The sequence below is a fragment of the Humulus lupulus genome, chromosome 4 (genome assembly GCF_963169125.1).
Source record: "Humulus lupulus chromosome 4, drHumLupu1.1, whole genome shotgun sequence".
NCBI classification, from domain to species: domain Eukaryota; kingdom Viridiplantae; phylum Streptophyta; class Magnoliopsida; order Rosales; family Cannabaceae; genus Humulus; species Humulus lupulus.
Window position 1 is genome coordinate 22,073,696 of NC_084796.1, and position 12,664 is coordinate 22,086,359.

At 34.5% G+C, this 12,664-nt stretch overlaps 2 protein-coding genes across 2 annotated transcripts; both read right to left on the reverse strand.

The window, feature by feature from the left end:
• Positions 1 to 2,246: 2,246 nt before the first annotated feature.
• LOC133830166 (putative disease resistance protein At3g14460) lies at positions 2,247 to 3,319 on the reverse strand. Its single transcript, XM_062260093.1, has 2 exons — positions 2,638 to 3,319; positions 2,247 to 2,371 (listed from the first exon to the last, which is right to left on the reverse strand). The coding sequence occupies exons 1-2, from the start codon at positions 3,317 to 3,319 to the stop codon at positions 2,343 to 2,345; spliced, it is 711 nt and encodes a 236-aa protein (XP_062116077.1). The 3' UTR covers positions 2,247 to 2,342.
• Positions 3,320 to 3,369: 50 nt separating this feature from the next.
• On the reverse strand, positions 3,370 to 7,847 carry LOC133830167 (putative disease resistance RPP13-like protein 1). The gene is made up of 2 exons (XM_062260094.1): positions 7,426 to 7,847; positions 3,370 to 5,529 (listed from the first exon to the last, which is right to left on the reverse strand). The coding sequence occupies exons 1-2, from the start codon at positions 7,611 to 7,613 to the stop codon at positions 3,378 to 3,380; spliced, it is 2,340 nt and encodes a 779-aa protein (XP_062116078.1). The 5' UTR covers positions 7,614 to 7,847; the 3' UTR covers positions 3,370 to 3,377.
• Between the last annotated feature and the right edge of the window lie 4,817 nt (positions 7,848 to 12,664).

Here is a 12,664-nt window from a genome sequence, read left to right on the forward strand (position 1 = left end):
CTAATGAGAGTTAAAAACATGTCCCCAATAGCCATATTTCATCATGGCTTTGTGAAATCCAATCTCAAATGTGTAACATACAATCTACACATTACTGGGTAATATTTGGAAGTTACAAATTTGTAACTGAATTTGTAACACCAAATATGTTACATATTTGGATATTCACATATATCTAAATATCCGGGAATTCAGGAATAAAACAGATACGTGATGTCTGTTTTATGCACGTTTATATTGCGTGGTCAACTTTATAAAGATCCTGAGGTACGTCAGACCTTTGGCGTACCACGAGCTTAACGTAGTGTTAGCTCGTGCCTTTTGATGCCATATTACATAAAATGGTTCCAGGTGAAAGGTTGCTAAATGTCTCAACAACTCGAGCTATTTGTATAGGGGATGGCACCGAATGTTCTCGGATGAGAGGTGAACACGTGGTGCATCGATTACAGCTTTTTATCAGTTCGCTGTACCCGAGCTGTCTCAACAAGGTACATGCTAATTTTCAGGGCGTACACCAACAATTTTCATTAAATATATAAAGATGTATTGGGATATCACTTGTTTTTATGTCAGTGTTTTGTGTGAAATTCTTATCAATGAATGTCAACACTGTTATGAATCCAGTACTTTAGTTTTGAGCGTATGGAGCAATTGCAAGTGGGTTTTGATCTCATAAGTTGTTAGAAAGAGGCTTGAACAATGAAAGGCATTTGAGTCATCCTAGAGTTTATTTGGACAATTATAATACTAAATGAAAAATAAAGACATCAAATATGATTCCTATCCTATGCATTGCCACTCTTTGATGTTATCAAGACATGCATTTTTTCAATTTTTTGAATTTTGAAATGGGGATAAAAATATTGTTATTTATTTTCTCCATCATCAAATTTGGTTTTTTAAGTCACATTTAGGGACATTTGTGATTGTGCTATAATGGTCAAAAGCTAATCCTAGAAATAAATAATGTAAATAAAAAGGGCATCAGACATTTGTGATTGTGATCATTACTGAAATTAGAATCTATATATATAAAGCTAAGCTCTTAAGAAATGAGGTGGCATGCTAATATTTTTCCATATTTTTCTATCATTTTTAATAAAACTATTTTCTGAATCCTCAACCCAGAGAGAGACGATGTATAGTCCTTAACTATTTTCTTGTGTGATTGGGTCTACAACTTTCTCCAAGGTATGTATGGGTAATATTTTCAATTTTTCATCTATTTGTTTTATTGTTTGTAATTCCAGTTGTTTTCTATTTATATATATATGGTGACCTTCAATTGGTTAATTGGTTTCTTGCTCTGTTGCTCTGTTTCTCCTCTAGCTAAGAGTCTTGTATGATAGGAAAATGAAGTTGGTAGTAGTAATCTGTGTTAATATATATAAAATCTTAAATTGGTAAATTTATGAAAAATATATTTTTTATTTAAATTCTTTTATATTGTGGTTTTTGGTTTTAATACTTTGGAGTGTACCAGGACTAATTCAACAACCTGTGAGAGAGAAATTGTGCTCTTCAATTTCCTGAGGCACGCACTACCTGGTAAAAGCTGAAACTGTTTACATTCAAGCTGTTGTTATAATTTTAATCCACCTTATTCATTTCAGCACTTGGTCCAGCTCAAATCACTCTTTTGACTTCTTCCTCCAAGAAACCAGATTTCATTTTAGCATATGCTTCTTCTGTTTCTCTACAAGTGTGTTGATTGGTCTACTCTGCTCTTTGTTGCACATTCCAAGCATTCATGTCTATTGCCAAATGCACCACCAAAAACATCTGGAGATGCTTTAGTTTTCTTCCAAGGATCATGGCAGTGGCGATCATTTGAACTTGATCCATCGCCTGGTCAACCATTGAAGCTTTTTCAGTGTTCAATTATTGATTTCTCAATAGGATAAATCAACAATGCTGTCTTATTTTCAAAATGAAGATGCTGAACCTCAAATTAGTTATAAGAAAATGCCTACTTTTGTAACTAGTCACCTAACTCTAACTCTTATATTGAGAACGCTAGAAGAGCATTGCCTCTAAGCTCTGGCTCTTCAACATCTGATTTTCCAACCAAAAATAAAAAATAAAATCAAGGGCTAAAGCATGAGATAACCACATAGCTATAATTATGGCCAAGTCTCTAACATGTGAAAATGCCTTTAAAGCAATTATCTGAATATATCTTTGTTGTGGCTGTGTTAGCGACTTAGATGTGTGTTAGCGTACAGTTATTTCACTTGTTAACAAAAACATGTAATTTACCTGTTCATCTTCCTTCGCCCTCTCTATCATTTGTTTTTTTTTTAGGGGTAATTGGAGCGCTTATTTCTTGAGGTTTAACTTTAAAAAAAAGAACCCTTTATCATTTTTCCTGAAAAGAAAAAGGAAGAGTAGACCTGTCAAAGGACATTAAAAGAGGAAGATATTGTACTAGTACTTCACGAAGGCATTTAAAAATAATAGTAATTAATTAATGAACTGAAATCAACCATTTATGTTCAGCTAATGTGAATATATATTTATATATTATAGTAGAAACCAGGTTATCAATCTATTGTTTCTTTGATTAGAAAAATTGAGTAAACTAGGTAGAGGACATGCATGTATGGTAAACGGTATATCGTAATATGTGCTCACCATCAATCTGCATATTAGGTATGTGCTCAATCTTGGGCCAATCTTCCCCATTCTCCTTTTCACACCGTCCACTTAGCAAAGGACAATTATCGATTATCAGAAAATTAAGAGAAGTGGGTAGTCCTTCTGGCAAGCACTGAAGCTCCTTGCAGCTACAAATTTCCAACAGTTCAAGGGAGGAGTGTTGTTGAAAGCTCTTATTGTTGAGCGCTTTCAGGTTCGCACAACGTGAGATGGATAAAGACTTCAGCGTGGTTGGCAGCTCGGCTTCCTCCGGAAATGAATCCACCATATCTTTACAACCCGAAAGAGTTAAAAGTTCAAGTGATGGAAATCTCTGGAGATTCCACTGCATTCGAACTGCGAACAACTTTTCACATTCGGAGATGGAGATACGACTTAAACGTGAGAAGGATCCCCCTTCCATAAATGATTCAAGTCTTGGACACTTGCCTAAACGTAGAAACTCTAGAGACGGAAATGCAGTATCTGCCATGCAAAAACAACACTCTTTCAAACTTGACATACCATAAAGATCCAATTCTTTCAAGGATCTAAATGGCTCAGTCGCATTAGAATATATAGACACAACCTTATCCATTAGACGTATACGAAGATTTTCGAGGGAGGGTAATTGGCCAAGCGGTGACAAAGAATGGCAATGTTTACAATCTTCTAGCATGACTGCTGTAATATTAGAAAAAGAAGTATCACCTAACCAATCTGACAATCTTGTACCACTAACATTTAATGCTGAGTTTCTTCAAATTTGTACCAGGTTGAAGCTTACCAAGCACTACATTTTGAGTCTCAGAATCGCTGATATCACCACCCCATATCAAAGTCAACTCACTCACATGCTTCATATTCTGCAGAGTAGTCTCTGAAATATTATCAGAAACACAGATACTGTGAAGCCCTGAAATACAGAGTCTTCCGCGTAAGTTGTGAAGCTTTTCTAATTGGCTGATGCTAGACCCACTACATTCACCCAAGACAAAATCAGATAGCCTTTGCAAATTTTTTAGATGGCACAGGTCCTGTGGCATATTCTCCAAAGGTGTTTCTTCAATATCGAGATGTTGCAAGCTGATCAGACCTCCCATATTATTTGGTAATAACCTAAGATTTCTACAAAATGACAACAGTAGTATCTGCAAATTGAGCAAACTACACACTGTGTCAGGTAGTCTTCTTAAAAGACCATAGGATAGATCCAAATATCTTAGATGTTTCAAATTTCCAAATGAATCTGGCAACTCTTCATAAGCATATCCACTGAGAGACAAAACTCTTAGTGTTGTTGATAATAATGCTCTTTGCAATAAATCGTCTGGTAATTTATTTGACCCTGCAAGAATTCTATTGTCCACACTTGCCAATCCTAAGGAGCGTAGAGATTTTGCTTGAGATAGACCTTCAAAGATATTATGGTCATAAACATTTTCTTCAACATACGACAAGTGACGAATACTCTTGCTTATAGCAACTGAAGTAGAGTCAGTATTATCCAGTACAAGACAAAACTCTCCCGATATAAAGTTGGCTAGATCATTCACAAGATCATGCATGCCGAAGACATCTACCTCAGAAAATGACCAGCCGGATGTAGTAGTATATGACATTTGAAATAATGACCTCGATGTTAGATCGTCAAAGTATTCATTTCCAACTTCTTCGAGATTTTTATACTTTTGGTGTGGTAAAAAATCTTCTGCTATCCACAACAAAATCAACTTTTCTTTACTAAATTCGAAATCTTTAGGAAATAATGAGCAATAGGCGAAACATCGCTTTAAGTGAGGTGGTAGGTAGTGATAGCTTAACCATAAAGCTGGAAGAATATTGTTCTTGTCACTAGGCAACTCCCAAATTTTACTATTTAGTATCTTCTCCCAGTTCTCCAAATTTGATTCGGACCGTAGTAGACCAGCAAGAGTTTTCACAGCCAAAGGGAGGCCTTTGCATTTTTCAACAATTTGTCTACCAATAATTTCGAACTTTTGATATGCACCTACAGGGACATGAACAAAGGCATGTTTTACAAATAATTGCCAACAGTCTTCATTAGATAATGTCTCTAGTTTAAGAGCTGGAAGAGTAGTCACCATTGATGCAATTTCTTCATGGCGAGTGGTTACAATGATCTTACTCCCTTGTGCTCCAGATTCAAAAGCACACATTAAGAGATTCCAACGGCCATAATTATTGTTCCAAACATCATCTAGAACAAAGAAAAACTTTCTCTCTCTTAAAACCTCCTTCAATTTTACCTGAAGTTGATTTAAGACGTTGATATCATCAAATAGTTTGGGTTCAACCACATGACCGAGAATCGTTTTTGTTATTCTAGTGATATTGAAATCATCTGAGACAGTAACCCATGCTTTAACATCAAACACCTTCACTCTGTCATCATTATAAACTAGACCAGCAAGTGTAGTCTTGCCAATCCCACCCATACCAACTATGGGAATTATAGATATCCTGTCGCCACCATGATTATCATTTAAGAACAACAAGTGACAAATTTTCTCCCCGAAAGAATCCCTACCATAGACACACGATTCATCTACCAAAGAAGTTGATGGTAATCTTTGTGAAACTCTGTTTTGAAAACCCTCTTTTAAACCCAATACATCCTTTTGCTCAAGAATAAACTTCAACCCATCAAGAATCTCTTCTATCTTTCGCTCTAATGCATAATCAAAAGCAGAAGCAGTACTAGAGAACAAAGTTGAGACAAGTTTCTTTTCCTTCATTTTCCTGCTTGAAGATGCACGGCTTTTTATCTCTCTCTGCAAAGCTTCAGTCGCAATGGCATCCAACAAGTCCTCAGCATCATAAGTGGCTTCCTTGAGTTCGTGAAGCCACTTTCTCACAAGAGGATTCCTCAGTTGCTGTAATGACCCACTAATCTAGACTATTTGGACCATTAACGAAACTATACATAAAACTTACATTTTTACGAAAATACCATAATTTTATTGAGTAACTTGTAAAAATAAGAGTTACTTACAAATAAATAGAATACTAAGAAGGATTTGGGATCTCATTGTCTTTAAAAACAAAACATGATTTAAATGAAAAGGATTACATAAGAAAATGCGGAAAATACATATAAAACCATAACAATTAAAATGAGACTACATCCTCGAATCGAGTAACGCTCGGCCCCTTGACTCCATTCATCATCGATACACATCCTCTAAGCGTCACGAATCTTTCCGCCTCTAAAGCTTAGTTCCTGCACATAAACAGATTTGAATGAGCCTAATGCCCAGCAAGGAAAAATCTAACACATAGTCATACACATCAATTTCATAATAACGTAAAAACATATCATAACACATAATACACTTATTATAATGGCCATTATTACTTGGGGTCCCATAGACTAAACAAGCTTATGCCCATGAGATTAGTGGGGTCCTACCAGCTAAATAGGCATATGCCCACAATCTTTTTGGGGTCTTGTTAGTCAAAAAGGGCATAAGCCCAAGCCTACAAACATACACATTCATAACATATTCATAACATATCATAACATAACACATAAGATAACATAAACATATAGATTCTAGCCTATTTTCCTTACCAAAGTTACCGGGATATAATGGACTGAGTTAGGACTTTTGGAACACTCCTAAAACCATATGAGAAAGAGTGAGTCTTAAGAAGAAGAAGAGATGAAAATGAATTCGAAGACTAAACCATTAAAAGAAAATATGCTTACCACAACTTATGTGCTTAAGAACTTGGATTCCCTAACCAAAATAAGAATGAAGTTAGGAAACTGAGTAGAAGACTAAGAGAAGGGAAACATAACATAAATCAAATGAACTAGAGTTTCGGGTTTACCTCAAAGACTTGCAAGATCAATCTAACCACAACCGAAATACTAACGAATCTCACTTCCCAAAGTGTTTGATAAGCTTATGATGTTTAAGCTTATGATTTTTCCCCAAACCAGGTGTTTACACTCTCACACTTACTTAGCACTAGCAGCTTCTGAACTTAGAGTAAAAGGTGAAGAAATGGCTGGGTACTAGGTCCTATTTATAGAGTTTGGGAATGAAAATATCTTGATTTTACTTGAATAAAAATAATGGCTTTTTAGGTGAAAATCATTTGAATAATCGTTCAAAAGATGCTGGACTGTTGAAGAAGTTTGAATGGCTGAAAGGAAAAGAATTCAAAAACGTTTGAACATATGCTGGAGGAGGCGATATATCGCCCCCTGTAGGCGATATATCGCCTGGGCTAGTATGCCCGAGGCGACCGTGCATCGTCTCGTGTTTTCCGTATCTACGTGCTGCGATATATCGCCCCCTATAGCTGCGATATATCGGCACACGCTGAATATTTAAACACGAAATTACACATTTTTAGCTAAGTTTGAATGGAGTAAACAGCCTTGACTAAGCCTTTAACGTATTCAAAGCTGTTGACTGACCCTATATCATTCAAACTTTACCCTTAATTAATTTAATCCTAAAAAATACTTAATCCTTAATTACCATTCATAACATGTGCTTAAAATCCTATTGGTTAATGTCTAAACCTTATAATATAATAAATATAATCCTTAATATCAGTCACATTAATCAAACCTTAGGTTATACTTAATATTCTTAAACTATAGATTAAACTTAGAAAATCTATAAGTACTACTATGAGTGTCCAAATAATTCCCGGTCTGAACCAAAAATCCACAGTAACAAAGATAATACTATACATACTATAATACTACTAAACAATTAGCTAAGTAAAGTTTTTGGACTCTACAGTTGCTTCTCCTCAGCATCATCAATCACTGAATTAGCAGACAACAGCACAATCTTGAGTTTATGGAGCAACCCATGGTTGAGTTTCCTTTTGCGAAAAAAGCTCACCATCTCCGGAGAAGCTATCTTGTCAAACATCGTCTGGAACAAAGCAGACAGAAAAGATCCACCAATCACTTCAAGAGCCATCTCGGAATTTGTTGGTTCAGAGAAAGAAATGAAAGACAATCAAAGACCGAAAATGTAGTAGAAGGGTTCGAGAGAAGTATAGTAGCAAAGTTAAGGTGTGCACAGATTTTTTATTTATTCGTCAGAGGATTTTTTTCTTTGTATCACTTCCTTCTACGACATACTACATTACTTTATACAAGTGTCGTATGAGCATAAAAATCACATCCTATTCTCTTTCTTTTTATTTTATTTTATTTTGAATGTTGTCATTCCAGCGGTGTTTAACCAGAATCTCTGCCCACTGTGTCTTGCATTCTTTCTTTAATATAATATAATGACATGTCTCATTTTTTAAAAAATATTTATTTTTAGAAAATAAATAATTATAATATTTTACTTTTATTATAATTTGTCCATATAATTATAGGACAATTTTTCTATAGGGGTTTCACTTTAAACTTTATTGGTGGGGCTTTCAGTATTCTCGACATTTGAACAGTTTTCAGCGTAATTTTTTTTTATGACTGTGTATATTATAGCTATTTAGAGTATCGACGCGATTTTTAGAAAATTCTAAATAGTTTACAGTACCGAAAACTAAGTTCAAACATGTTGCTGCACGCGTGACTAATTTTTTTTATGCGTGTGGAAAACAACATGTTTGAACCTAGTTTTCAGTACTATAAACTATTCAGAATTTTCTGAAAATTTGCAGAATGCTCTAAACAACTACAATATACATGGTTATAAAAAAAATCGCTCCGAAAACTATTCAAGAGTCGAGAACAGTGAAGAGCTCCACCGATAGGGCTTAAAGTGAAGTCCCTATAAAAGAATTCACCTATAATTATATATTATACATTTTTCTCTTATTTTGCTTTTATTATATTTTAAATATATATGTCCTTGAAAATATATATTACATGGGGACCGATTCTATCCCGTGCACAGAACCATTCCGTGAAAAGCAAATAGTCGTTGGATCAAATCCAAGAGCTGAGGTTCAATTGGGCATTAAAAAATTTAGTTGACATTCTTAGCCTTTGGTCAGCAGGGGTAAACAGTGTTTTCACTGTTCACTATGTATTGAATAACTAGTTACCCAATCTCTCACTCTCACTCTCTCCTCTCAGCCTCTCTCAAGCAAAACTCAGCCTCTTTCTTCAAGAAAAACTCATCCTTTCTTAAAAAAAAACACAGCCTCTCCCTCTAAAGAAAAACACTTAAACCTCAATCCATGATTCCCTTATCTGTTGAAGCGAAAACTCAGTAGAAAACTCTTTGGTAATTCATTTTTTGGGTATGGTTTAATGGATTCATCTACTGTTATGCATTATGATTTGACATTTTGGTTCTTTTACCTGTGTTGGATGGAAAACGATTTGTTGGCTCTAGATCATGGTTTGTCGGTTGCAAGCTTTGAGCAGGTATAGTTCTTTATCATGATAAGTTATTGTGTTATTTTTGGCTTCTTTAAAATTCAATTACTTGTTAACTCGGTCACTCATTCTCTCCTCATTGAAGCTCAAAACAAGAAGCGAACTTTGTATCTGAAATCTAGGAGACCCACTGCAATTTTCGAAGGTATGGTGGATCAGAAAGAATAAGTTGTCTCGGAGAGTGCAGAGGAGAGCATGGAGTAGTTGAGTTAATGTTTTGATAGAGTTAGTTTTCAAAGCCTCTTTTATTTTGATTTTAAAAAACATTAAGCAGGAAATGCATGTTGCCTATTGTTGAACATTGGTTGATTGTAAAGATTTAGTGTTTCATGATCGATTATTTTTTGTGAGTGATATATTTTTAGGATTAATCTAGGACATTGCTGAGGGAAGCATTTGATAATTTGTGATATATTGTTGTTGAATATAGAATTAGGACATTATAATGTTTGTCCAAGACGCTAAATTATGAGCATAAAAACATTCACTTAAGACTCATTTCTCAAATTCCCATTACAATCAAGGGACTCAAAACCAATATAAATATGTGTAGTTGCTAGTTACAATCAAAGCACTCAAAACCAACATAAGATGATCTCAGATGAAGAATGATCTAAAAGGCATGTCCACACTTGAAATCCCTGCAAACAAAAAGATATTTACCATGAGAAGAAAGAATGAATGTCTCTGTTTCCTTTTAGAGGCAATTGTTGCGATATTTTTGCTATGCAAGTGCACACAGTCGCAATTTGTAATAAAATGGTAAAAACCAAGTATCGTCCTCAAGGACTGATTTATCAATTACCAATCAATCAATCTTTTTAATTCTATTTGATAAATTAAAATTCTTGATTTTTGTAGACACAGCAAAAGAAACTAAAAAGTTCAGAAACAACAATTGAAAATTAAATGGAATAACAACTAATAGTAAAACTTTTGATTTAACCACTGTAGAAACAATTAGGATATTTAATCTCATCAACTATCCTCCCTATTATTCCCTAATGCAAAATATGAATTCTTCTTCTTTTTGCCTAATTCAATTAACAAGTTGATACAGCAGCCTATAATCATACTATGAATTATAAACTCAACCTAGGTGACAATTTCCTATATTTCTATGGTAAATTGAACCACAAAGGTAGTATTAATCTTGACAACTTAATAAACAATTACACAATTAATTCAGATACTTTCGTTCCAAATTAGAATTATGTCCAATATAACCACAGCAGATTTAAATCTCACTTCTCAGATTTTGACTTAAAAACATATATATATGACTAAAGAAGGCCAATCAATAATCAGTCTATAAGAACAGGTTATATGGAATTGAAGAAGATTGAAGAAGAAGAGAATTGAAATTGCATTAGTTCATAATAGGGATTCAAGTGATTCAATTAAACATCCTAAACAGAAAATTAGTTCATAATCATAATGCTAATCACAACGAAAATTAAAGATAACATCAGAAAGTAGAAGAAAAACATGTAGATAAAAATACTCCAAGCCTTCAGCCTTCAAGCAAGAACTTCTCCCCCAGTCCGTACGTCTTTCTTCTCTCTTTTTCGCCCTATTAAAACCTAGGATTCAATTTTTAAAAGAGGCGGGCCGCGACTCTACATACACCATGCCGCGGCTCATGTCTAAATTCCTGGGCGAATTGTTCTTTCCATGCCGCGGCCCGTGTCGACGAATTTTGGGTTGATGCCCATCTATGCCGCGGCCTTCTCTAGCCATGCCGCGGCCCGTGGATTTCCTTCAAAACAGTGGTTCTATTTCACCACCTAGCCGCGGCTCTACTTTGCTCATGCCGTGGCTCTTAAGGGATTTCTCAAATTTTCAAGTTTTCATCCCAAAAATTCACCAACACTTCCAAATTATGTTGAGATCCATCCTTTCTCAAAATATGTTGAAAAACTTGGTTATTTCTTCCCTTTCTTTGAAATTTTCCTCCAAGTGCTTAATTCTTCCTGATATTCACAAAGACAAACAAACAAAGCATAAACCTGCACTAAATGAAAGAAAAACGAAATAAAAGACTACTTAAAACAACACCTAAACATGACAAAAACTAGACTCAACAGCAATGAAACGAGATGTATGTACGTAAAGAAATTGAATAAGATGATGCCTCAGAACAAGAAATCATAAATATATATGTAAAAGCACCAAAATCAAAATCATTTACTAACTACCAATCCAACCAAAAGTACACATAGATAAAGAACAAAAAGACTTTCAAAACAAATATAAACATTTCCATTTTAATTTTCTCTCTTAAGTTGCAAATATAGTTGCCTTCAATTTCGTTGACCATAAAAATTCAAATAGTATTAAAACTGAAAACGAAATTAGTACTATTAGTAACATGAAAAGCCACTCTTGACAAGCTTTTGTTGGTTGCTAATTTACTGCATTAAAACACTTTACTTGAACCTGGTTAAGCCCTTGTAACCCATGAACAGTAGCTATCAATGTCATTCCAAGTTCGTATCTTAATGTAATATGAACCTTAATTTCTTGCCATGAAACAATGAAAAAGTTATTGAATAAACTAATAGTTATACAGGCAAAATGAATAACTAAGAATTCAAACTCATTTTATGAGGACACTTATAGGAAGCCAAAGTTAACCAATATTTAATTAAGCAGCTGTTGTTATTTTCCAGAGATCAATATTCTAAGATCAGTGAATCTCACTTTTATTTTTCCATGCTACTTTAGAGTGTACATGTTGAGTGGTAAAGAAATCCATGAGTTAATTTTCCATAACTATCCCAGACATGGAAATAAAACACTTTCTGACTCTTAAGGGAACGTTCTTTCTTCTCAACTAGTATGAGTAGAATTATTGTTAATTTTGGTTTTTGTCTGAAAACTTGGAGGTTCATAATTTAATTTTCATGAGACTATATAGTAAGAGATGAGACTCGTTCATTTTTGTAATTGCTGCAGTTGGAATATACATTTCGATAATTGATCGTATTCTTATATGGAGAATTGTTTGTGAGGGAAAAGTTTTTTGTACCCTTTTTTTATATACATTTTGTTTCTAGTGCAGCTGTTAGTCTGCACCATTTATTTAATTTTTTGTAATGTACTATCTAGATCCTAGTCGATTATTCTAGATGGTCATGTAGATTTGTGGTTTAAATCGGGTTGTGAGGCAAATTTTTAATTTGAAGACTAATTTTTTCATAAATATTTGAACTTGTAATTTAATTTTGAATTTGAGAAGTGGTCAAATTTGTGAAAACTGATTATGTACATTGTTTATAGGTTGTTGTGAAGAAACTTAACATCATAAATTGATTTCTATTTTGACAGATACTATTTTCGGGCCGCATTCAAGCAGACTCTACACCATTAAATAAGATTGAACAAGTTTCTACAGAGACATGTACCACCTATTGTATCCAACTGAGAAAGATGCCCCTGTACCCCCCCCACAAAAAAAAAAACCACCTCGAACACTGATCATGTCGAAAAAGTAAGAGAAACAAGTCCCGATGCAGCATCGGGGGATGAGGGAATATCAAAGGCTGGGGACATCATCACCCGGTGCTCATTTGAGAGATTTGGATAAATCATGCCAGTCATGTCGCCATGTCAAAAGGAGGTGGCTGC